The 24,148-nt window shown below is 37.0% G+C and overlaps 3 protein-coding genes across 4 annotated transcripts; 1 reads left to right on the plus strand and 2 right to left on the minus strand.

Annotated features, from left to right (window-relative positions):
- Window positions 1-120: 120 nt before the first annotated feature.
- Window positions 121-2,099, minus strand: LOC130734442 (protein MAIN-LIKE 1-like). The gene is made up of 3 exons (XM_057586873.1): window positions 1,124-2,099; window positions 534-1,040; window positions 121-446 (listed from the first exon to the last, which is right to left on the minus strand). The coding sequence occupies exons 1-3, from the start codon at window positions 2,036-2,038 to the stop codon at window positions 252-254; spliced, it is 1,617 nt and encodes a 538-aa protein (XP_057442856.1). The 5' UTR covers window positions 2,039-2,099; the 3' UTR covers window positions 121-251.
- A 2,444-nt stretch (window positions 2,100-4,543) lies between these two features.
- On the plus strand, window positions 4,544-11,840 carry LOC130734443 (uncharacterized). Its single transcript, XM_057586874.1, has 4 exons — window positions 4,544-4,700; window positions 6,779-6,943; window positions 11,045-11,170; window positions 11,384-11,840. The coding sequence occupies exons 2-4, from the start codon at window positions 6,790-6,792 to the stop codon at window positions 11,599-11,601; spliced, it is 498 nt and encodes a 165-aa protein (XP_057442857.1). The 5' UTR covers window positions 4,544-4,700; window positions 6,779-6,789; the 3' UTR covers window positions 11,602-11,840.
- Window positions 11,841-14,524: 2,684 nt separating this feature from the next.
- On the minus strand, window positions 14,525-19,787 carry LOC130734444 (uncharacterized). Of its 2 annotated transcripts, none has more exons than XM_057586875.1 (2): window positions 19,680-19,787; window positions 14,525-17,488 (listed from the first exon to the last, which is right to left on the minus strand). In XM_057586875.1, exon 2 carries the CDS (start codon window positions 17,440-17,442, stop codon window positions 14,881-14,883), a length of 2,562 nt encoding a protein of 853 aa, XP_057442858.1. In that variant the 5' UTR covers window positions 17,443-17,488; window positions 19,680-19,787; the 3' UTR covers window positions 14,525-14,880. The 2 variants fall into 2 exon arrangements, with proteins under 2 accessions (XP_057442858.1, XP_057442859.1); XM_057586876.1 differs by having other exon boundaries at window positions 14,525-17,484; window positions 19,680-19,778.
- Between the last annotated feature and the right edge of the window lie 4,361 nt (window positions 19,788-24,148).

Raw genomic sequence — 24,148 nt, forward strand, 5'->3', positions numbered from 1 at the left:
AACATTTGGGCCAGTGATAACATGAATGTATGATGCTAAACAAATTATCCAACAACACATAACAAAATATCTGAAATTATCCAACAAACACATAGTTGCACTATCCAACTAAACATAACAGAAGATCCGAAATTATCCAACAAACACACATAGATGCTTTATCCAACAAAACACATAACAAAAGACCCGAAATTAAACAACATTAAACAACATCATTATCCAACAAAATAAAAGTACAAAGGTCCCTAAATCTAACGCCCAGAATTTGAAGGCCCAGCTCCCGAGTCCCGTCCCCTAATCTTTCTTCCCCTCCCGTGCACTGCTCCCTCGATGATGGTATGCATATTGTGCACCACATCCCACATCGGTGAACCCGGCGGGGGCGATCCATCTGTCGTCGGATCAACCGCAATGCCAGAGTACAACGCAAGCTCCGCAAACTGGTTCTGAAATGACAATAAATAAGGTCAATATACACATAGGCATACACATAATCGTAATGTAAGCCACATGGCAAAAACAAGTGTCAGTACCTCTAGAAATGCGAAGCGGTCGCCTTTGTACTCATCTGGGACCATGTAAGGGTGTGAGACCTTGATATACCAAGGAGTGTATTCGCCAGTGGTCTGAAAAGGGAAAGCAGCTTCTTCCGACAGATGGCAAATGTGATCATTCCAGTGCGCAAATCGACGATCACACTCCCGGCACGTAACTGACGATGGTGGGGGATCTGGCACATACTGGATCCGGCCAAACTGCCTGATGACTCGATCTGGGAGGTATGGGAATATCATCCCGGCATGCCTGATAAATCCCCTATACAAGGCAACCTGAGGGAAGGGCCAGTGATCATAGTGCTCTACATAAGGTCTCCAAATCACAGAACTGGCCGGAAACGTATCCAGGTTCATCCTCTTCTGCGCAACCTCAGTAGTCCCTCGAAGCGCCTCCCAAGTTAGTGCAACAGGCCTGTCTGGTGTGTAGGCAGGGTTGTCCCTGCGCTCAAACACTGATCCGGGGAAGTGGGCAAACACCCATGACTGCAAAAGAGAAAATGCCAAAGTATGATGCTAATTATTTAACAACAAACGTTTTAACAATAATTAGAAAGAAATAACAATACCTGCAGAAGAGATAAATAACCAGCAACAGACTTAGCACCATTCCTACTGGCCTCCCCGAGCTGACCATACAAGTAAGCCAAAGTGGCAGCTCCCCAATTCCACCTTGATGCATTCTCAACATCTTCAAACAGAGACAAATACACAGCACCAATATATGTGTTGCTCTTGTCACAGAAAAGGGTCATGCCAATCAACCGCAGCATATAAGCTCGGCATGCAGGAACTTCATTGTTGGCCTCTACGTGTTTCTCCACAATAGCTTGGAGAAAGCTAAAGCGAAGAGATGGACCCCTACAAGCATCAAACTCCTCCATCACAAGCTCAATGTCCACATCAAGTAACTGAGCAACCGCAGGAGCCGCCTCTTCCCTAGTCGGGTTACCAAAGGAGAAGAACTCACCCTCTACGGGCAAGTGGAGTAATGCTGAGACATCTTCAAGTGTGATCGTCATTTCCCCCCAGGGTAAGTGGAAAGATGACGTCTCAGGATGCCATCGCTCAACAAAAGCAGAAATAATGCTCTGGTCAACACTCGGGCTTGTGCATTTCATCACCCACCGCAAACCTGCATTATGCACCGCACCCCTTATGTACCGAGCATGATGGACTACAGGATGACACATCCTCCCATGATTATAGGTCTTGAGCACACCTCTAGTCTCATAATTTGGCCGCTTGTATGACCTCCATATGTCACGAGCTATATGTTCGCCATACTTAGTCAACAAGCAAAGGTCAAACGGACCTCCCTCATACCACAACCTGTTCTCATCGTCCTCATCACCAGACTCCTCATCAAACTCCGCCTCGAGGTCAGCACCGACATCCTCCTCAGCCTCCTCCTCACCACTAGTCTCCTCCTCACCACTAGTCTCCTCCTCCGCCTCAGTGTCATCATCCGGCTGATCAGCCATAATCTCATCATCCTGCTGATCATGTACAGCAGGCTCTTGTTCAGCATTCCTACCCCTTCCTCTACCCCTTCCTCGACCCCTTCCTCTACCCCTTCCTCTATTAGCATCTTCTGACCGTTTGCGGTTAGAAGCATGAGTGGAGCTACGATCCCGTGGAGCAGTAGGTTCAGTAGAAGGACCAACAACACGGGCAGTTTTCCTAGGAGGCCTGAAAATTAAAAATACAAAAATTAATACTCATGCACAACAATTTATTAACATAAACAACAGTTTATTAACATAAACAACAGTTTGCTAACATAAAAAATAATTTATAAACATTCAGAGAAAATTCAGAGAGAATTAAAAAAAAATTGACAGGCTAACCGCACTTAAACTTGCGGTAGGTATAAAAGATTTGACAGGCTAACCGCACTTAAACTTGCGGTAGGTATAAAAGATTTGACAGGCGTACCGCACTTAAACATGCGGTAGGTATAAAAGATTTGACAGGCGTACCGCACTTAAACATGCGGTAGCCATAAAACCTGTCCGCGGTTTAGAGTGCGGGAAAGTCACGAAACCTCCTCCCATTGCAGAATCAAATCGAGGGACTGAAATTTAACACGAAATACAACCTAAGCCTCGAAAACTTGTAAGAAATAACTTACATTGTTGTTCTTCTTGTGGGTTATGGGTTGTTGTTGTATTTTGTGGGTTACTCCTTCTTGACTTGGTCTCCTTCTTCCTCTTCTACTTCAACTTCTTCTTCTTACTTCTTCTTCTTACTGGTTGTCCTCCTTTCTCTTCCTCTTCTTGACTTGGTTGTGGGTTTGAGAGACTTGATTTTGTGAGGGTTGAAACTTTTGAAATTGGGTGGGAGAGGAAGATGGTATACGGTTGAAAGAGGGGGGAGGGTTTGTAGAGATAAGGTAGTTTTTTTTTTTTTTAAATTTAAATTACTGAAGGGTATTTTAGTCTTTTCGCGTGTTTGGGGATGACGGACTTAGCAAAAAAGGGGGCGCAAATAGTCTCTGCCAAATTAATATTACTAATCTTATTTTGTTATTATTATTTTGTAACGCTAAACAGATTTAAATGCCTTGATTTTTGTTTTGTTTTAGGGCATATTCATGCTAGCAAAGAAGGAAGTCATGAGCGTATAAAAAAAGAAGAAACCTATCATTGATGAAGGGCGAATAGATGTTTGCAAACAATAAAACTTGCCTCGGACAATAAATGGATGGGAGTGAAGAGATGTGATGTTGAATGTTCCAAAGATGAGAGATATAGCTCCACGAGAAATAGAAGAGTGAAGTGTGATAAGAAAGATAAACAAATAATTGTAGGGCTAATTTTGTTGGTCTAAAATATTTTATTAGAGTATCTTTGTTTCGTTCTTTTCCATTTCAACATTTTCCACAAAACTAGAGTCTACCGTTTCAAAGGTTTTATGTACCGCTCAATTCAATCTTAAAACCATAACAAACACATATCGAAATCCATTTGTTTTGTTGCGACCCTCACCTGACATATCTATCAAACGCTACCTAAAATCACCTAGGCTTCACCCACACTAATATTCCAAATCCAAATGGCCCAACCCTAATTTTAAATGTAAAATTGTCCCTTGCCCATTCCAACCCTAATTTTAAATCTCCTATTCCATTCTCCCCCTTCCCTTACTATGGAGTATGGAGTCTAGGTTTCAACCTTTTCTCATCAACTCGCAATCGTGACTCTGAGGTTTCCCACAAGTTCCCTCTCCCTTTTCCTCCTCAACAAACTTGCAATCGTGAAAGGGTCAAGCTGAGGCTCGAGCTCAACCGGTAGAGGAGCTCAGAAACCACGTCAACGGAAACCAAGTCTTCCTCTCTGAATTCCCAGCACTTCATTCAATCACTGTAAGTCATTCTCTCTTATACCCGCCACCGATTCATTCGACCCTGCATAACAATACAACATTAGGGTTTTAGATTTTCCCTCATTCGTTGAAGTTGGAGATGTATGCCAAAAAAAAACTATGAACTTTTACTCTTCTGTGAATTTTTTTTCTTCTGATGAAGATGTTTTCATGATACTGTAGTAGGCTAGCATGGGGGTCTCATAGTGTAAAAAGTTTACAATTTTGTGGGTGCTTTTACTGAGTAGCTACGCGTAGTTGAGTTTGGGGTGGGCTTTCGAATTGCACAACATTTATCACACATTGAAACCATTTTCATTTTCTGATGAAAATTGATAGAAATTTAATTTGAGTAGTAGACAACCAGCATTAGGCTTTAATCAGCAATAGTCTAATAGTCATGGAGTCCTTCAACCAATGTTGTCAGACTCGCGAGTTAACTCGCTGACTCGGTAGACTCGCGAGTCTGCATAGGGAAAACGGGTGGACTCGTTGCCAGACTCGTTTTCTGGCAAGACTCGGTCTGACTCGGTAGACTCGCGAGTCATGACCGAGTCACCAAGTCAAGGTTTTTTTTTTTTTTTTTTATAATTAAAAATCCCTAATTTATAAAATTTCCTAAACCTAATTTCATACCTTTCGAGACCGTGTTCTACTCTCGCGTCTCCTCTTCCTCTCTCGCGTCTCCCTGTCCACTCTCGCCGCCGTCCAAGGGTGCGGGCCGCCGCCGCTGCGCCGCGTCTCCTTCTTTCTCCATCCCTGTTCGTGTTCTTCTTTTGGGTAAGCAAACTCCCCTGTTCTTTTCATCTTTCTCCATCCCTGTTGTTCGTGTTCTTCTTTTTTTTTTTATTTTTTTCATCTCAATTACTCTTTAATTGAGGATGATGACTACAAGTCTACAATACTCTCGCGTCTACTATGTTACTTCTCTGGTCTGATATGCTGATATTGATATTTATAGCCTTATAGCCTATATTAATTTCGAGCTTCAATAAAAGGCTGCATTAGAATGTGAGTTCTTTTGTTTTGTGGTACAAAACCACACTGTAGATCCATAATGCAGAGAAAATTAAATTTATAATGAGGTTATGAGATCACAATCCTTCCGGCATTTAAAGATATCTTGAATGAGCCATTGCCTTATATAAAAATTCCAAACAGAACAAACCCAGTGCAATCTACAAGTCCTCACTATGAGACTATCAGACCAAGAACTGGGTAATATGAATGTCCTTAAGGTGCTTGTCACAGAGAATACTAATAGTCTGGACTCTAGAACTAGAAGGCTAATTATTTGGGTTAAATGATCTGTGATTGTATTCGTAATGAATCAAGTCTTCAAGAAGTCCATTTAGATAGTCCATTTGGAACAAAGTCTTAGTCGATGATCTCAATTCTTGGTTTCTCTTTTAAGTATTGGTTTACTTTTTATATGATTTATTTATTTTTTATTCGATGCATTTTTCTTATTAGGACTTTTCACTTCGAATTAATCTTCTTACCTATTCAAATCACATTAAGTGCAATTTATCATCTTTTTTAAAGGTCTTGCTTTTCTTCCAATACGTTCATTCTTGATTTTATCTAGTATATTTACTTAGATATGATAGATATAAATAATGTTACTTTTCATGCAATAAGCCTAGAAGCATGAAATTGCAGAGGAGGTGCAAAAACAGTAATGATAAACTGCTGCTAAGAGCTGGGTTACTAATGATAGTCATAAATGTTATATTCACAAGCACATAACATATTTATATAGAAAGAATGCTAAATTAGCCTACATAAAAACAGGAACCTTAGTTCTACCGCTAATCTTACAGCTCTAGTTGTGAGGATTCTTGGTCAAAAACCAAATTAAAACCCCTCTAGAAATTTAAAAACAAAAAGGTATAAATTAGTGCAGCAGCCTCTTCAATATTCAATCTGGTAACTTTAGCGTCGGAAAATCTCACACTAAATGTTAGCATCCAAAAGCCCATTCTAAGTTTTGAAAGCTTTGCATCCACAAAGTTAACACTAACTTAGAGTCGCAGAGGCCAAATTGCTTTTTTAGAACTACACTAACTCTAATGGTTCCAGCAAGGAAAGCTTAACCAAATTGCTTGAGCTCCTTAATTGATTTGCAACTGACGACCCTCAAGATCATAGCTGGTCCGAGTATAGTATTAGTAGCTTGAGTCACAATGTATAAGGAATGCACTTCTCTTTCTCGTTTCCCTTAGTTTTTACAATGTATAAGGAATGCATTTCTCTATCTAGCAACTGGAGGCTAAACTGAACTAAATTTACTTTAGTATGGATTAGAATTGTCATCATTAGTAGTATCTTCAGTACTTTATCATTGCTTGCTATAAATGTTTTGTTGACAACTCGAATTCTTATACAGAAATCTTTTATAGGGTTGGCAATAACTAAGCAAACAACTAAAATGTATCCACAAAAGTGTCGATAACCAATATGCACTAGGTTCTGCTTTTCATAAAAATATGCTATGACTTTAGGTAGTGCCACAGTGATGGCCTATATAGGCCTCTTGGTAAGGGTCTGTTGATGTAGACTGTTAGCCTTTCAACCTGTTTAGAGATAGGCTAGTTGGCCTATTTAATGGCCTTAATATGAAATAGGCCTTTAAATGGCTAAGAGGCCAAACCGGGCTTATAAAAATACTAGGTCAGGCCTAAAAAAGGGCTATCATTGATACTCCAGACTTGGGCATTTAATTTGTACATCAGGCCTGGCCTGTATAAGCAAAGCCTAACCTGGCTGACTTCCATGCCTGAAATCAAACATATATTCCTTCCCCTTTGCTAACATTTCATCTCATTATTATAATTGAATTTGTTTCTTTTTGATAGAAAAAAATAGAATGGGAGTTGGCCGTGAAGTCTCAATTTCACTTGATGGAGTGAGGGACAAGAACCTTATGCAGCTCAAGAAGCTCAATATTGCTCTTTTCCCTGTTCGTTACAATGACAAATACTATGCGGATGCACTTGCTTCTGGCGAATTCACTAAACTAGGTACATTCAATCATTAATTGCTTCTTTCTCCCTTCCTATTTATTTTATCTTGCATGTTTCAATATTCATATTCAGATTCTATGGGCTAATAGCCAGAGGATATATTTGATAGATTGGTCCTTTTAACTGATGCTAAAACATACTATGAATTGTTCTTTGTTTCATTTTATTTGTATTTCCTTCGAGGTTTTCTGTAAGCCATACTTGGTTTCCTGTTCAGATTGCCCATAGCTTCCTACCAATATTAAAATGAGGTCAAAATTTTCTCTGTTGCTTGGTTAATATAATTCACAATTAGTATTTTCTTTCATCTGAAGATGTTTTAAATTTGTGTACTGCTATTAATCATTGCTTACAAGTTACAACTACAATTTACAATGTTGTCCCTTTACGTGTGAACTCTAATCCTTGGAGAGTGATTATTTTTTAATCCTAAAAAAATATTTTATCCGTTGGCCAAAAGTAAAGTGCTCTAGCACTCAAGTAATAGATAGCAAAACCCTTCAAATTTTGGTTCATATGTTTTTTTTATTATTGATTACTTCAATTTGCACTTGATTTTCTTCTGTAAATAATTTGAATTTCTTGTGTATTTCAGAATTCGTATGTGCTACCTTTTGCAATATCCTCTATTGTTATTTAGATTTACACTTCCCCACTCTTGTCCCCTAACAGCATGAAATAAGCACCCCTTTTAAGAGTTTGGACAAGAATATATGATAACATAGGATAGTTCTGTCAGTTTCCTTGGTAGATGCGGATTTTTGAATTTTATCTTTTTCTGCTTGATTTAAGGATCCCCCCCCCCCTCTTTGATTTGAAATTCTTCTTCACTTCTGATAGCATTTCTTCTTTTATCTGCTCAACTGCATTCTAAAAAAAGTTCACACTTAATTGGAATTCATGGCAAATCTTCAATATTTTATCATAGTATTACATTTTTCAGTTCTGAATTTTTTTGACGTGGCCGAGATCGAGATGCAAGCTTTACCTTAATCTAGCGAACTTGTTTGATATCTCTGCGCTAGTACCATAGTATGGTTTATGCATAAAAGTGGGATGGGTGTACAAGGACTTGTAGAGTGTATATTTAATAACATTACTTGAATTTGATGAAAAATATTTATGTGTATTTCATTCATAATACTTGACTAGACTACAATATATATAGACTAACAAAGAGATTAAAACAAACTAAATCTATCTAAACCTATCTCTATTTAAATAGATATCATCTCTATTTAAATAGATACTAATCTAAAATAGATAAACAAATCTTAACTATATCTCCATGAGATAAGACTCATAATAAACTAAATCTTAATAGATATTCAACACTCCCTCTCAAGCTAAAACTTACTTAGCTTTAAGCTTGTAACAAAATCTAACCCAAGAAGAAAATTATCTTAATAGATATCCCTTAATAATGACAGTCTTGGCGAATCTCTGAATTGAACAACCTTTCAAACTTCTAGTAAATCCATGGCGGCAAAAGACAACTTCTCATACTTGATCTGGCTGAAATTTGATGCAAGACAAAAACCAATTCTTTTGGAGTGTCGTAGGGTAGCTGAGCCAGCAAACAAGGGCGAAAAACCAGCAACAATACGCCCGAAACAAAACAAGGTTGAAGCAACAACTCACCAACAACAACCACACAGAAATAAAACATACTTGAGGTCGATCGATTGATGGCTTCTAAGACAAACAATGGTGTCAACTTTGACACAGACAACTCTCAAACATTAGAGAGTGGGCCAGCGCAACTCGTAGCTGAAGCCCTAAAACCAAAACCAATAACTCTCAACTAGAGAGTGGGTCAGCGCAACTCGCAGCTGAAGCCCTAAAACCAGAAAACCAAACAATCGAGACAAAACAAACGAAGGTGACACTGTCACCTCCAAAACCAAACCAAACCAAACCAAACTTGGCCAACAATGAGAGATGGCACAACACACGTCAAAACAGAGGATCCTTAAAACCAAACCTGGCTGATACACAAAGAGGACCAGCGAGAACAAAGCAGCGGAGATAGCGACGCGTGGACTTCACACGCAGAGAGATGGGAGGCGCGTGGCTTGGAATCCGGCGGCGGCGGCTGACTGTAGTCTCTAAGATATTTAACAATATCTAACACTTTCCCTCAAGCTAGATCATATATATCATATGCATAGCTTCTAACAAATAGTATTAACTCGAGAAGCCGCTGCTGCCGGAGAGAGAAATTCACACAACACTTCCCCTCAAGCTAGAGCATATATATCATATGCATAGCTTGTAACAAATATAATTAACTCGAGAAATCGCTGCTGCCGGAGAGAGAAATTCACACACAAACGGAGCACACAATGCAATGCGGTAATCAGAAATTGTAGAGACTTGAAATTGCCCTTCACCGCTTACTCTGTGTGAATACTTCACATGAATTATGAAAAACTGATTTTGAGAAATCACCACAGATGTAAGGATCTTTTTGTGGTTTCCACACCGAAAATTCAGCATCTGAAATCACACATTCCAACCCAACAAACAAGGACAACAACCAGAGGCTCAAATAAGAGCAGAAAAATACCACCAAGCAAGACGAACAAACGTACAAGAGCAAGAGGCTCCAAGAACATAAATCCTTATAATCTCTGATTGCAGTAATCAGAGTGCAGAAACAGAAATCTGAGACGCAGCTTCTTTCAATTCCAAAGCCACACATGCTTTAAATATATCTTCAATGGCTTTACTCATGTAGGGTCGGAGGAAATTTGATTCTTCTAGATCTTGAAAAACGTTAGTAACCTTAACTCCATACAGTGATATGGTGCTGCATATCATTGCGGCAACTTCATCAAGGGAATAACTAGAATATTTTCCTTCTCCAACTTTTTCTTCAATTTTATTAGCAGAAGTAACAAAAGAGATAACCTGAAATCACACGATAAAGAGCAAGGGGCTCCAAAAACATCTAACAGTACTCTGAATCTATGAAAAATTGAAAACGGCGGTGAAATAGACCAAATCACCGTGACTGTGGCTGACAAGAACGCAAGAACCAAGAGAACATGGCGAACCTTTCTGTGGAAGCAGCGTCACGAACGACGGCTGGGAAGGCAGCACGTGGAAGGACGTTGATTTGATAGTGGTTGAACATTACTAGGGTTCCAATACAAAGGGGACCATAATCAGGAAGAAACGAGGCCGTAAGAAAACGGCTAGAACTAACAAGCGGAAGCAAAGTACGAAAAATAAACCCAAGAGATTTGGAAAGTCACCATGAGGGGGCTCACGGGGGAGGTGTTGTGTGAATTTCTCTATCCGGCGGCGGCGGCTGACTGTAGTCTCTAAGATATTTAACAATATCTAACACTTCCCCTCAAGCTAGATCATATATATCATATGCATAGCTTCTAACAAATAGTATTAACTCGAGAAGCCGCTGCTGCCGGAGAGAGAAATTCACACAACACTTCCCCTCAAGCTAGAGCATATATATCATATGCATAGCTTGTAACAAATATAATTAACTCGAGAAATCGCTGCTGCCGGAGAGAGAAATTCACACACAAACGGAGCACACAATGCAATGCGGTAATCAGAAATTGTAGAGACTTGAAATTGCCCTTCACCGCTTACTCTGTGTGAATACTTCACATGAATTATGAAAAACTGATTTTGAGAAATCACCACAGATGTAAGGATCTTTTTGTGGTTTCCACACCGAAAATTCAGCATCTGAAATCACACATTCCAACCCAACAAACAAGGACAACAACCAGAGGCTCTGATACCAACTTGAATTTGATGAAAAATATTTATGTGTATTTCATTCATAATACTTGACTAGACTACAATATATATAGACTAACAAAGAGATTAAAACAAACTAAATCTATCTAAACCTATCTCTATTTAAATAGATATCATCTCTATTTAAATAGATACTAATCTAAAATAGATAAACAAATCTTAACTATATCTCCATGAGATAAGACTCATAATAAACTAAATCTTAATAGATATTCAACAACATTATTCATGTTGCATGCAAGTTCACATTCATCATTGAAATACAATAGTAACCCTTAGATTGGTTGTGATGCTTTCTTTCAGCTTACTACAGTGACATTTGTGTTGGGGCAATTGCGTGCCGGCTTGAGAAGAAGGAAGGTGGGGGGCAAGTTCGGATTTACATCATGACTTTAGGGGTTTTGGCACCTTACCGTGGACTTGGTATTGGTAAGAAAGAAATTTATCATCTAGTTATGACTCTTAGCTGCATACTCGCCACTGTGTGACAAATACAGGTTAAGAGCCTGTTAAGGTGCAAGCTTCCTATGAAGAGCATTACAGTCATTTTCAAAATCTGTTACTTCCTTTAAATCATGTACCATGCTTTTTATAAAGTTGATAGGCACAGGTTTTCTGATATGAATCTTGGGGTTTATGCAGGAACAAAACTGTTGAATCATGTTCTTGATCTCTGCTCCAAGCAAAACATTTCTGAGGTTTACTTGCATGTGCAGACAAACAATGAAGATGCCATAAACTTTTACAAGAAATTCGGCTTCGAAATTACAGAAACAATCCAGAACTATTACACAAACATCACGCCACCAGACTGCTATATTCTCACGAGGCTTACAGCTCCAAGCCCAACCAAGAAATAACATTTTAGTGCCGGTCATTTTGGGGAGACTCATCAGAGTTTGTTGCATTATTTTATTGGGTTTTTCTATGGGTGTACTGCACTTAAGCTTGCCATTTCCAATATTACTAGAGTTTAAAGTTAGCATAACATTAGCACACAAAGAAAGCACTTGGAGATCTCTTGCTAAGGTACTAACTTAGTTGTTTTATCTCCAGGCTCTCAATCTTCCCCGTTTAAATATGATTTTTGAATTTCTTATGAGTGAGTCTCTTGGGGAACAAGTATCAAGAATGGTGACGCATAGATAAACTATAGAAACCATATTAATGAATGGTAAACTTATTTTAGTTTTTGCGTTCTAATGAGACTTGCACTAGTTGGAGTTACCATAAGCGCTTATGACATAAGCACTTATTTATATGCTATTTGAAAAAATTTATTGAAATAAATTGAAAATAAGTTGTATATAAGTATACGATCTTTTTCATAAGCTATCTTGAGTAGCTTATGAAAATAAGCTCAAAACAGCATATGGTAGGCCATAAGCTTTTGCTTACCCAAACACTTGCACAAGCGCTTATGCTATTATATAAGCTCAAATAAGCTATTTAAAATGGGGCTAAAGTCTTAATGAACATTTTGCATAATGGATGAAGTTTTTTTTGTGCTAGTGACTTTCGTAATCTTGCTCATACTGGATTTGATTTGGGATTTACACTAAAAGAAAGCTTCAATATTTGGACCTAGATATTTGACAGCAAACTTATAACTCGTCGTAACAATATAATTATCATCGTTTATGTCAGTCTAACTAAATGGCTACAAAATGCTAACAATTTTTACTTTAATATTCTTTTTCCAAATTGATTATATATTAGCTCTAATTTTATAAAAAAATTGCTAGTTTGTTACAAACATGCATAACTTTTAATTGTTAATATAATTAAACACATAATAATTTTGTGAAGAATCTTAATTTTTTATATTATTATATAACTAAAATATTTCAAATATAAATAGGAGTACTTTTATGTAAAATTTTTGAGTGTTTCGTTTGGTATTCTCAGTTCCACATTTTTTCACAATATCAAATTATACCGTTGTTCGAGGACTCCTATATCCTATTTTATTCCATCTTAAAAAATATAACAATCACATAACATAACTAATATGTTTTGTTCCAACTTGTTTACCAAACCAAATGCTTCCTAAAACAGTTTCACATTTTTATTTTTACATGCTAAAAGAAAATTAGATTAACTTTATCTAAAGCTAAATATTAGTTTTGCTTTTGACGGAGCATAAAGTTGCATCCGGTACTAGTTTATACGTATGGGTTTATTTTTACTTCTGGTTATGGTGAGGGCTGAGGAGGAGAAGATGGTGAAGGTGGATGGTTGATGGTTATGGAGGGGCGGGGGGGTGGGAGAAGTTGATGATGAAGGTGAGTGGTGATGGAGGAGGTTGGGAAGGAGAAGATGATGAATGTGGAATTGGGGGAAGAGAGATTAAGATTTTTTTTTACATCGGAAAGATAAATTGAATCCTCTAAGGATTGATTTCTGGACCTCGATCCCTTAACCGCCCCCACCTAACCCATATGTCCCCACTTGAGCTATCATTCGTAGATGAAGAGAGATTAAGATAAATTAACGTGATGTGTAAGTATTAAAAGGATAAAGTTTTGTTAACAAACTATTTAAAGTGTAAATGGAGTGGAGAGATGAGAAATATATGAAGAAAAGAAAGAGAAAGAAAAAGATGACGAGTCATATGATTAAAGGAAAAAAGAAAGATAAATAAAAACTGAGGTGTAAATAAAGTGAAAGTGTAAATGAATCATAACTCTATTAAAAATCACCTCAAATGCCAAGTCATTAAAATTTTAATACACGGGTGTTACATCAATTTTGCTCGACATGTGACAGAATAATTATTCTTTCACACCTAAAAATCGAGGTGAAAAGAGGTGGGGGAGGAGAGAGATATAAAGAAAAGAAAAAGTATGAGAGAGAAAGTATAATATGTGATAGATGATAAGAGGAGAGTGATAGAAATAAAAATAAGCGGAAATGAAGTAAAGAAAAAAAATGAGGTGTGAGTATATCATTGTTGACATATGGCATATTGACCGATGCTCCTACTCGCGAGAACTAGTACCACGATTTCCTCTGATTGTAGTGATATTTTTGCAACTTTATTCCAACAATGAACTAAAATCGAAAAAAAATATTTAATACATATAAAAATATTATTAAATATAATTTACGAATAAATAAATAAAAAAATCACCGAATGAAAGTGATAAGAGCTGACGACATATGAGTTGAGGAGGGGAAGGTCTAAGGATCAATTCCTGAATGATGCAATTTATTTTTCCGACGTAGAAAAAAAAATAAACTATGCATAAACTCAAATACATACAATTATTAGTTTCATTTAAGCCCATTAATGGATTTGTTTTAAAAAACCACATGCTAAACAAATATGAAGAAAAAACAGGTTATGAAAATACTGTTTTGTGAGAGAAAAAAATATTTAGTTTTAGCAAATGACATGAAACCCACGTCTTAAAACATTGTAATCTACGTGATGATTGGTTAAATATCAGATTTTGTCATTTATCAACTAAACATCACTAAATCGTTTTTATTTGGGTTTTCCCTTCAATTCAAAATGTAAAAACCATAGAAAAGTAATGCATCTCCCCATATGTCATAAATTGCATTTATCACAAACTCGTGTATCTTAAAACCTATACAAGAACTTATAGTTGAAATAAATATAATTTAAAGTGCAACGTTAAGCTGATAACAGAATCATTGCATTGAACACATATCAGCATGTAAACATTGAATCTGACCCAAATATACTGGAAAAGCAAAAGCACCAGGCCAACAGATAAATTGCAATATAGTCTATTCATCTAAGTGATGTTTGAATTTGATGTTAGCAACCACATTAAGATAAAAAGTTAAGATGAGAATTCATTCACATTGCATTCAAGTATACATACCTATATGAATAACGAGTCTCAAAATTATATAGCAAAATCCAAATGCTGTGAACCCAATCAATTATGGCACCAAAAAAAACTATGGTCAGGCTTACAAAATCAATAGTAACCTATGAAAGTATATCTTCATCAATCTTGAAATTAATGTCTTAAGCCTATTTGCATTTTGCATCATCAGTCACATTACTTTTCTATACTTTAGGTATCATCTATCATCCTTTTTCTGTCTACCATCCTCATCTAAAATATATCTTCTGTACTAGGTTTTGAAGCATACTACCCTTAACAAACACATTTTTCAGATGAACTGGGCATTTTGTCTTCCTTCGATTTCCCAACATTATCCAATGCTTCATCAGCTTCTGTTGTTGCCTGAAGGAGGTCCAAAGGAGTGGCTGCTGGATCCAACTCTCGACAGCCCTTCGGAGCATTATGAGATTCTTGTCCTGTCAGCGAATAACTCGGAACCTGATGAGAGAAGCAGAACATCTCCACTTTAGGAATTTTCCTTACCTGACCATGGCTGTGCCTGCGAAACACCGTCTTGAAACCGTTAACCTTAACAAGTGGAGCAACTAAAACACCTTCCTCCTCACTGAAATCTTGAAGCACCTCCACCATATCATACTTGTGTACCACTTCATCCGGAGTGTTTTCATTCCAATCAAGAGACCAGTTCTTATAGAGTGCCCAGATTTCCCCCTTTCCGGGAAAGATGCGAAAAACTCCTCTGCCTTTTGTCCACCTTACCTTGTGTGAAAATGAATTTAATGATTCAGTTATCTCATGCCTGCCAAGCCTGAAATCCCCACAAGTTTTGTAAAAACCAGAACCTACCCAGTTCATTGGGCCCAATTCACTGTTGCTTCGAGAGTTAAGCCAACTGATCTGTATTCTAAACGGCTTCGCGGAGATCACCTTGTGAATTCTAGCATAAAATCGAGGCATTCCATCATCATCATCATAAGCAGCCCAAACCTGGTCCTCCTCAAAGGAATTTTCAGATCTATCCAGGTCAAAGTTGTGAAAATCAGGATCTGGAACACTGATAGCAACATATGCTTGCTTCTTCTTTACACTTTCACCAATAGAATCACATTTCATATAATTATTACTATCAAAATTGGAGCCTCCATGCTTCTCTGGGCCAGTTGTTTTCTCATCAAATGTGCTTTTCTGCCTTATATGTCCTTTGTCATTCTTTCTAGCCTTAGCTTGAGCTGCTGATCTCCATTCTTGAAGTTTCTTGCGAATTTCAAACTGTGCTTTATTGATCAACATGGTCCTTGTCTCAAAAAGGGACAACTCTCTCATGTGATGCTTTATAGCTACACCTGGAAATCCATAAGTCCTTTCTGTTCCCATGTTAGGTTTTCCAGATCCCAAACTGGTTGCTCCATCTCGCATGGTCATATGATTTGCCCTGTACAAGTGAATATCATCTATCCTTATTTTCTCCATAGGGGTTTCAACGTTACTAAAAGAACCATCAGACGCCTTATACATGTTATTCTTCTCCCGCGCAGCAATTGATGCGGCTCCTTCAAATTTTCTTCTTTTCTCGCCTGATTGCTTCTTAAAACTTGCAGCAGTAACAGACGACGATCCATCTGCACCAAGAAAACCAGGCATTCTTGAGGGAGGACCACGCTGGAAGCTTGTATTGTTAAAAGAAGGCATGCCTGCAGAACTGCTGGATTTCTTGTCTTGAGAAACTGCAGAAGTTCTTCCCAGATTGATGGGGTGATTCTTCTCCCGCGAAGTAATTGATGCAGCTCCTTCAAATTTTCTTTTCTTGCTTGAATGCTGCTTACTTGCAGCAGTAACAGACGACGATCCATCTGCACCAACAAAACCAGGCATTCTTGAGGGAGGACCGCGCTGGAAGCTTGTATTGTTAAAAGAAGACATGCCTGCAGAACTGCTGGATTTCTTGTCTTGAGAAACTGCAGAAGTTCTTCCCGGATTGATGGGGTGATTCTTTCCAGCATGATGTTGAGACTTCTGATCATGTTTCCGAGAAGCCGAATTAGATGACTTAACAGCATTAGGAGGCGGACTCTTCTCTATAGCCTTAAAAGCTTCCTTACAATTGGGACATAGGAGAATTTGATCCAAATAAACCCTGAGATACTCAAAATGTACCTTGCAACGACTACAGGAACTCCAAAAGGTACCCGACATTTTATGTGGACGAGGAATGGAGGGTGAAGGTGGTGCCCGGGCATTATTATTTCCAGTTCTCCCATCTGAGGTTGCATTCTTCTTAGGATTATTAGAACCACTTGAACTGGGTGCTTTTGATTGAGCCCCAACATGGTTGGGAGCATTATGCTGAGGTCCACCCACATTTGAGGTTGCATTCTTCTTAGGATTATTAGAACCATTTGAACTGGGTGCTTTTGATTGAGCCCCAACATGGTTGGGAGCATTATGCTGAAGTCCACCCACACTCCTGATGTTGTTGTATGCTAGTCTCTTGGCCTTATCAGATAGTAAGCTCCATGCCTCTGAAACAAGCTTAAATGCACCCTCTGCACCTAAAGACCTATTTTTGTCAGGGTGAAGACTGAGAGCCAATACCCTGTATTTCTTTCTAATTGTCTCCTCATCAGCAAAGGGATCCACTCCAAGTATACCATACCAATCCATTTGTCCATTTATTTTATTCTCAGCAGAGATATAAACATTCAGAATTGACAGAAACTGGGGAACACCCTCCAGTGCAGGATACAAATTTAGAGCCTTGAGAGCAAACTTTTTTGCACCAGCATATTCCCTGAGAGAAAATTTCTTCTCAGCTATTTCCTTGGCCCTAGCTGCCTCATCTTTGTTGCAATCCATATATTCCCAGTTGTCTCAACTCTCAATATGTTGCTCTGTCACCTAGCTAAAAGACATGAAAGAATTTAACAATTAGAGCTTGATTCTATAAACATGAAAACTTTGAATTAATGAACCTTCAATCATGCCACACCCAAAGAAGAACAAAAAAACATTGAGAGATGCCCCTAAAATTCTTTAGGTAGCGAATAAACAATTACAAGTAAGCCAGCATTTCAGAGTTCTCTGTCACAAATATAGCAAACTAGTAATGGATAAATCAATGGTGCAAGCAATTCAAGAATTCAACAGCAATTCAAGTATCCAACATGAACTACAGTCATGTTTTCTGTCATAAGAGATTCCTTGTCAATGCTAAAGGCTTTCCAAACACCAGAAACATAAAGTTCATACAGCATACTTCACAAGATTATTTTAACAAATGAGGCCCTACTCAACTTCTCACTCAAAAAATTTAGTCAGCAACGGTATTTCTTATACAAGCAAGAGTATTGTTAATGGCGAATGACACTATGGCAGAAAGCCAAAAACAGAACATATTTGACAAAGGCAGATGCTGGATGGCAGATTATGACAGACTATCGGCCATGGCGGCTTGCTAGAATTCTCCAATGAGAATCGGCCATGGCGGATATTTGACAACACTACAAGCAATCAAATTTAATTAAAAATCATGGAATCATAATGATGTGAAGACAAACTAGATTAAGCGTCTGGGAAAGTAAATGGACAGTAAGTTCTACATTTTCTTTCTCTAAATATCTGGACAAGTCAATCCCTACCAACAGTCAAAAAAATAAGAGAAGGGGAAAATTTTAAAAAATTTAATGAACCGATACATTCAGAGACGTTAGACACAAATAAGAACAGATGTTTCCAAAAAAGGGGCAAAACAGATATGACCAACATTTATATGATTGAAGCATAAACTTATTATATATCTAACATCAAAATTCTAACATATTTACAAAACATGAAACTAGTAAATGTCAAATCTCAGAATTTATAAAAAATTGATTCTTGTTTACAAGAGTTCTTTGTTTTTAAAAAACATACCATATATTAAGAAGCTCTTTCTTTCCACACTAGAAAAGAAAGACAGAAACTATGACAACTGTTGGCAGCATTTTCAAGTATTGCCATCAGTTAAATTCGATTTTCCATAATGCAGCAACTAGTAAACCAAATATTCAAGAAAATTCTATTCATAGATTACCATGAAATACTTCTATGGATTCTATTCACACTCACATATCGAATAACAAATGTGTACAATTCTATTCCCTCTGAGATCACTAAGGCTGAGAGCTCACTAACTCTTTTAAAACTAAGGGCAACTGAAGTAAATTTGTTTCAATATCCCTCCTCTCCCCTCATAAACCAAACAAGAAATGAGTTATTTCCCCGCACTCCACTCATCTTAACCAAACATGATAACAATAAAAATCTCCCCTATCATGCCCTCTCTTCCCCTCCCCAGTCCCCTCCATCAAAATCTCCCCCGTCCCCTCCATCAAAATCTCTCCTATCATGCCCTCTCTTCCCCTCCCCAGTAAAAATCTCTCCTATCAAGCCCTCTCTTCCCCTGCCCTCCATCAAAATCTCTCCCACCCCCTCCCTTCCATTGAACCAAACACACCATAAAAGGGGAAAACAGAACTGAACCGCAAAATGTCATGAATATACAAAAGATTATACTAACTAGAATCATTTTAAAAATATTTTCAACCCATTTGAAAACTCAGCTCAATACAGCAAACCTTCATTTTTTCCGTTCCTTTGGAGACAATATCAAAGTCTAAAGTAACAACTAACAACACCAAGTCCTTTCAATACCAGAGGAAAAAAAAGAGAAATCTCAATAAATATATAAAACCCTAGAATTCAATTCTTGATAGCAATCACAAATCATCTGATAAACACAATTCTTGACCCACACAAACAGAACAAAGACAGCTACAGAAAAGAATTCAGACAAACTCATGTATCTCGCTAACAAAGAACAACGTTGAAAAACTAGGATCTACAGGGAAATCACATGCATTTTCAAAATAACAAACAACGGTCGAAATTCAAAATGGAAAATTTCTGCAGTTCCACTCAGCATAAACTGAAACCCCAAATTTCGAAGCAACCCCCAATCTAACAAGCAATTCAAAAGCAAAAAGGAAGCATTTTTGAAGGTGATAACAATGGGGAAGTGATGAAGGAAGTGAAAAACCAGCATTTGAGAGTACCTGAGACTGTGACTGTGAGTGGAGTTTTGGAATTTGAATATGAAAAGACACAACCACCATGTACAATGACCTCTCTATCTATCAAAATGCTAGGGAAGATCCTAATTGCCCCCAAATTACATATGAGAATGGCCTTTTGTATCCCTATCTTTTACCGTTTAACCCAAACACAACTAACTATGGTTAAATTTTAACTCATGGTTAAATTTTAACTATGGTTAGCTAGATATTAACAAATAGGAGAATGGGCCAAAATGTTACTTAGCCCATTTTTCTTAATTATCCATTTCTAGAAAGGAAAATTGGTTAAGTAACATTTTGGGCCGAGCTCTTTATTTTGATTTTTCATTTGAGTAGAGTTAAAAAATTATCTCTGTACTTAAGGAAATAAAAAGAGAGTAAAACATATAGCGAAATAAAGAAGACACAAATAATAAAAAAAGGAGAAATGTGATAAAAAAAAAAAAGACATACCTTGAAGAGAACACTCCTAAGATTACCCTGCAGCACAATAGTAACCCTTCGTTTGCGTCACGCAAAACTCTCAAATAAGTTTTTTTTTTTTTGAAATGTTCAAAGAAGTGTTAATCTTAAACTTTTGTCTCAGATTTTCTTTGATGATCCGAAAATATGAGAATAAGCTCCCTTATATAAGGGAAGAAGAAGAAAGAGGTGAGAAGTTTTGGCAATGTGGGACTAAAAAGAGTTGACTAATGGTTGACTTCACTGTAAAATTTTATTTTATTTTGTTAATTTTAGCGTGTCTTTTAACAATCCAAACATTGGAATCACGTCTTTGTCCCCAAATCATAATTGTAGATATCAACAACATCTTTCAAATGTCACAAGTTTCAAGCAAAATGGTGGTCTACAACTCTAGACATGTCCTTGAATACATCTCCTCCATGAACATGCTGTAGCAACATCTTAATTTTGTCTTATAAGCTGAACATCACTGAGTATACACCTAATTTAGCTCTTGGATTATTCATAACAGTTGTAGAATTTTGTCCTAACTTTTCTACTAGATAAAGATCATCCCAATATCATTTATATGGCGTAAAATACGCTCAATATAGTGAAAATGCACCAATTTTCCTTTTCAAAATAAAACATGTGCAATTCATTCAAATTTAATTCTTTTAAGATCAAATTTATAACTGAAGACCTCACTCCAATAAGCTTAGGAAGCACTTAAAGTCATTTCACACCTTCCTTTCTAGTTACTTTTTTTTTTATTTCCATATTTTTCTTCTTAAAAAACTTGGACAATTCATTCAAATTTAATTTTTTTGAGATGAAGTTTATAAATGCAGATCTAGACCCACTAAAATAAGCTTAAGAAACACTTGAAATCATTTAACACCTTTCCTTCTTGTTACCTTCGTTGGAAGCTTTTTGATCCAATAACCCTTCAAAATGGGGGAAGGAAGAGATCCCACTAAGCTTCCTCCACGAGTTCCAACAAGAATGCCTTCGAATTTGCGATGGCGTAAGAGAAGAATGAGGAGGACATGACCTAGATAATGTGGAAGGAGGTCTAGTACATGGCGACGCTGCAAACAACCACTTTCTTCTCTGCTTGTGAGGACTTTGTTGAAGGTGGTTGGGGTGTGGTTAGGGTTACGATATCTACAATATTAGAGCATAGCAAAGACTAGTCATAGTTGTTATAGTTAGTGGGTTCCCCCTTTCAATTTTCCTAATTAATTTTGTTATTTTTAACTAATTATAAGCTATTATAAAGTGGGTGTAGGATTAGCTTACTTTAATATGAACTCTACTACGAGTCTAAATAGCATACATGTATGATGTTACATTTTGTTAAATAATAATCAGAGTTTTATCTCAGTTCACATGAGTCACACTTACTTTAATGGTACTAGAGCTTATCTTCTAGATCTACCTTCTTTGAGTAATGATGAAGAACAAAAACGAAGAAAGAGGATCTGCTAATCTAAGTGGAGGAGGACATCGTATCATGGATCCTTCACAAGATCCAGTTAGTATGTAATACCCTGATTTTTAATTCTAAATTATTTTAAAGAATTTTAGAGTTTTAGTGTTTAATAAATAATCATTTAATGAAAGATATGAGTTAAAATTTAGTAGAAAGTACAATATGAGAAAGTATAGAGAAAGGGTTTAGATGCAATTAAGAGAAGATTAAAAAATGAAAATAAGAGAGAGAGAGAGAGAGAGAGAGAGAGAGAGATATAGCATCATTATGAAGAAAAAAAAGGAAAAGAAAGAGAGAGAAAGAAGAGAGAAGGGAGAGAAAAAAAGACATTAAAAGGAAGAAGAAGATATAGGGTAAGGATTACATGGAGGAACAAAAGCAAGGAGAGATTAAGAACTTGGCAACCTTTTACTCAAGAGGATGAAGGTCATAATGGAAACCCCTAAAACATTATTATTTGTGTTTGGGTCTTTGATTTGAGGTTGTATGATTCTAGGGCTTGCTCTATTAGGAAACATTAAGGAAATTAAAAGAGGAGCATAATCACCAACACAATAATATAACGTGAAAAAACTCCAAAGGCAGACAAAACCCACAATGATTTTCAAAACTGTCAACCAAAGAATAAACACTATGTGAAAATAATTACAACACATAGACTTCACTCTGAACCACATGCTCACATTCTCCTAAACAAATATTTAAACTGCATCTCACAATACTCTAAAACAAGAGCATAGGAAAAATACAAATAACATATTTCCCGGTGCCTTGGACTCAATATCCTTCATCATTCTAGGCAATGTGAGACTTCTCAAAGATGTTTTTCTTGACCTATTCCTTCCTTGGTCACCATTATCAATGTGAGACTTACATTGCAATTAATCCATCCACCTAATTGCAAGGATCATCAACCTTCATTGTCTCCATCGACAATCATAGTTTTGTCTTAACCGAAAATAATAATTATCATTGTATATATCGTCAAAGAGAATTATTATAATCCACCAATCCACCATAACGAGTACACTTAACTTGAAACTATACCATAGCAATAACTTCTACATGTTGAAACCATGTTAAAAATTTATGGTGCAACTTCTATGTTGGCTTTCTCCGAAAGTGCATCAGCCATCAGCATAACCACGCACATTGCATCAATGCCAACCAATAGTCGTGGACTACACCACACACCTTGCTTTCATGTCAACTAATGTATATGTGCTTTCACCACATACCTTGCTGTTGGGGTTGATTGCAATGTAAGTCCCACATTGCTAATGAAGGAGAAAAAAGATCAAGTTATGCATCTTGGAGAAGTCCCACATCGCTTAGATTAGTGAGGGGTGGGAGGGTTCAAGACTATATATAGGGATCTCAGACTCCTTGTTTCAACACACCAAAACACCAAAGATGTAGCACCTGAAAACACTTTAAGTTTATATTTGTGTTTTCTTTTTCTCTTATGCTCTTGTTTTAGAGCATTGTGAGATGTAGTTCAAATATTTACTTTGGAGAGTGCAGGTGTACTGGGGTCTTGGGGTGTGGTTGAGAGTGAAGTCTATGTGTTGTAACAATTTTCACATAGTGTTTATTCTCTGGTTGTCGGTTTTGACAACGGCCGTGGTTTTTCTCCGGTTTTGGAGTTTCCACGTTATATTCTTGTGTTGTTGATTGCGCTCCAGGTTTATTTTACTTCTTCAGCTGTGTTATTTCCTAACACTTGCATCCATGTTGACCAATGCTCGTCGGCCACATGGAAAATTTTCTTTACATGCTTAGAATGTTTTCTATTACTTTTAACATGCAACTACTTTTATGTAAACTATTTCGTCTTGTGTGCGCTTTTTACTGTGTAACCATTTTTTGCCCTTACAGGTATCATCCATCGAAAGTCATTCTTTTCGAGCTGGGAACATCCACATCACTGTGAGACTAACTCTTGTACCATAAGACTAAAACTGGAGACCTTGCTTGAGGAGAATCAAATATATACCACTTATACCAACCACCCATTGGTTTTTACCGTGTAACTTGAACATAAATAAAAGAAGTATATATATATATTTACTATAATATTACCATATATATTCCTAAAATTATTAAATAATTATAAACAACTGAAATTATATCACAAAGTATTTTTCTATTAGTTTTAAAATAAAATTATTTTCATGCAAAACATTCATTCCCGTGCGAGATTTTTTATTCTGTAATTTGAACAAAAGTAAAAGAAGGCTATGGAGACACAAGGTAATTGAAAGGATACGAAACTAATCCCTCGACCAAGAGTGAATTAACCACTAGAGATTATGATTAGATAATGTGTATATATTAAGCACAAGGAATAAATATCAATCATTAAAAGGAAACTAAAATATAAAATATATAAACAGGGTTCATATCATTAATTACATCACAACATTTGATAAAGATGTTTAACCAATCGTAACGCACATGAAAAGCATGGAAATCCTAATTGTGGCAAACATCCCGATGAAAGAAGAAG

This window comes from Lotus japonicus, chromosome 1, assembly GCF_012489685.1.
Source record: "Lotus japonicus ecotype B-129 chromosome 1, LjGifu_v1.2".
Classification (NCBI taxonomy): Eukaryota; Viridiplantae; Streptophyta; class Magnoliopsida; order Fabales; family Fabaceae; genus Lotus; species Lotus japonicus.

Bases quoted from the DNA above. Each gene is read 5' to 3' on its own strand.
- LOC130734444 (XM_057586875.1), bottom strand. From the start codon at position 17,442: ATGGATTGCAACAAAGATGAGGCAGCTAGGGCCAAGGAAATAGCTGAG.
- LOC130734443 (XM_057586874.1), top strand. From the start codon at position 6,790: ATGGGAGTTGGCCGTGAAGTCTCAATTTCACTTGATGGAGTGAGGGAC. The intron at 6,944-11,044 runs GTACATTCAATC...GCTTTCTTTCAG, and splicing joins TGGCGAATTCACTAAACTAG to CTTACTACAGTGACATTTGT. The intron at 11,171-11,383 runs GTAAGAAAGAAA...GGGTTTATGCAG, and splicing joins TTACCGTGGACTTGGTATTG to GAACAAAACTGTTGAATCAT.
- LOC130734442 (XM_057586873.1), bottom strand. From the start codon at position 2,038: ATGGCTGATCAGCCGGATGATGACACTGAGGCGGAGGAGGAGACTAGT. The intron at 1,041-1,123 runs GTATTGTTATTT...TCTCTTTTGCAG, and splicing joins GTTATTTATCTCTTCTGCAG to TCATGGGTGTTTGCCCACTT. The intron at 447-533 runs GTACTGACACTT...TTGTCATTTCAG, and splicing joins ACCGCTTCGCATTTCTAGAG to AACCAGTTTGCGGAGCTTGC.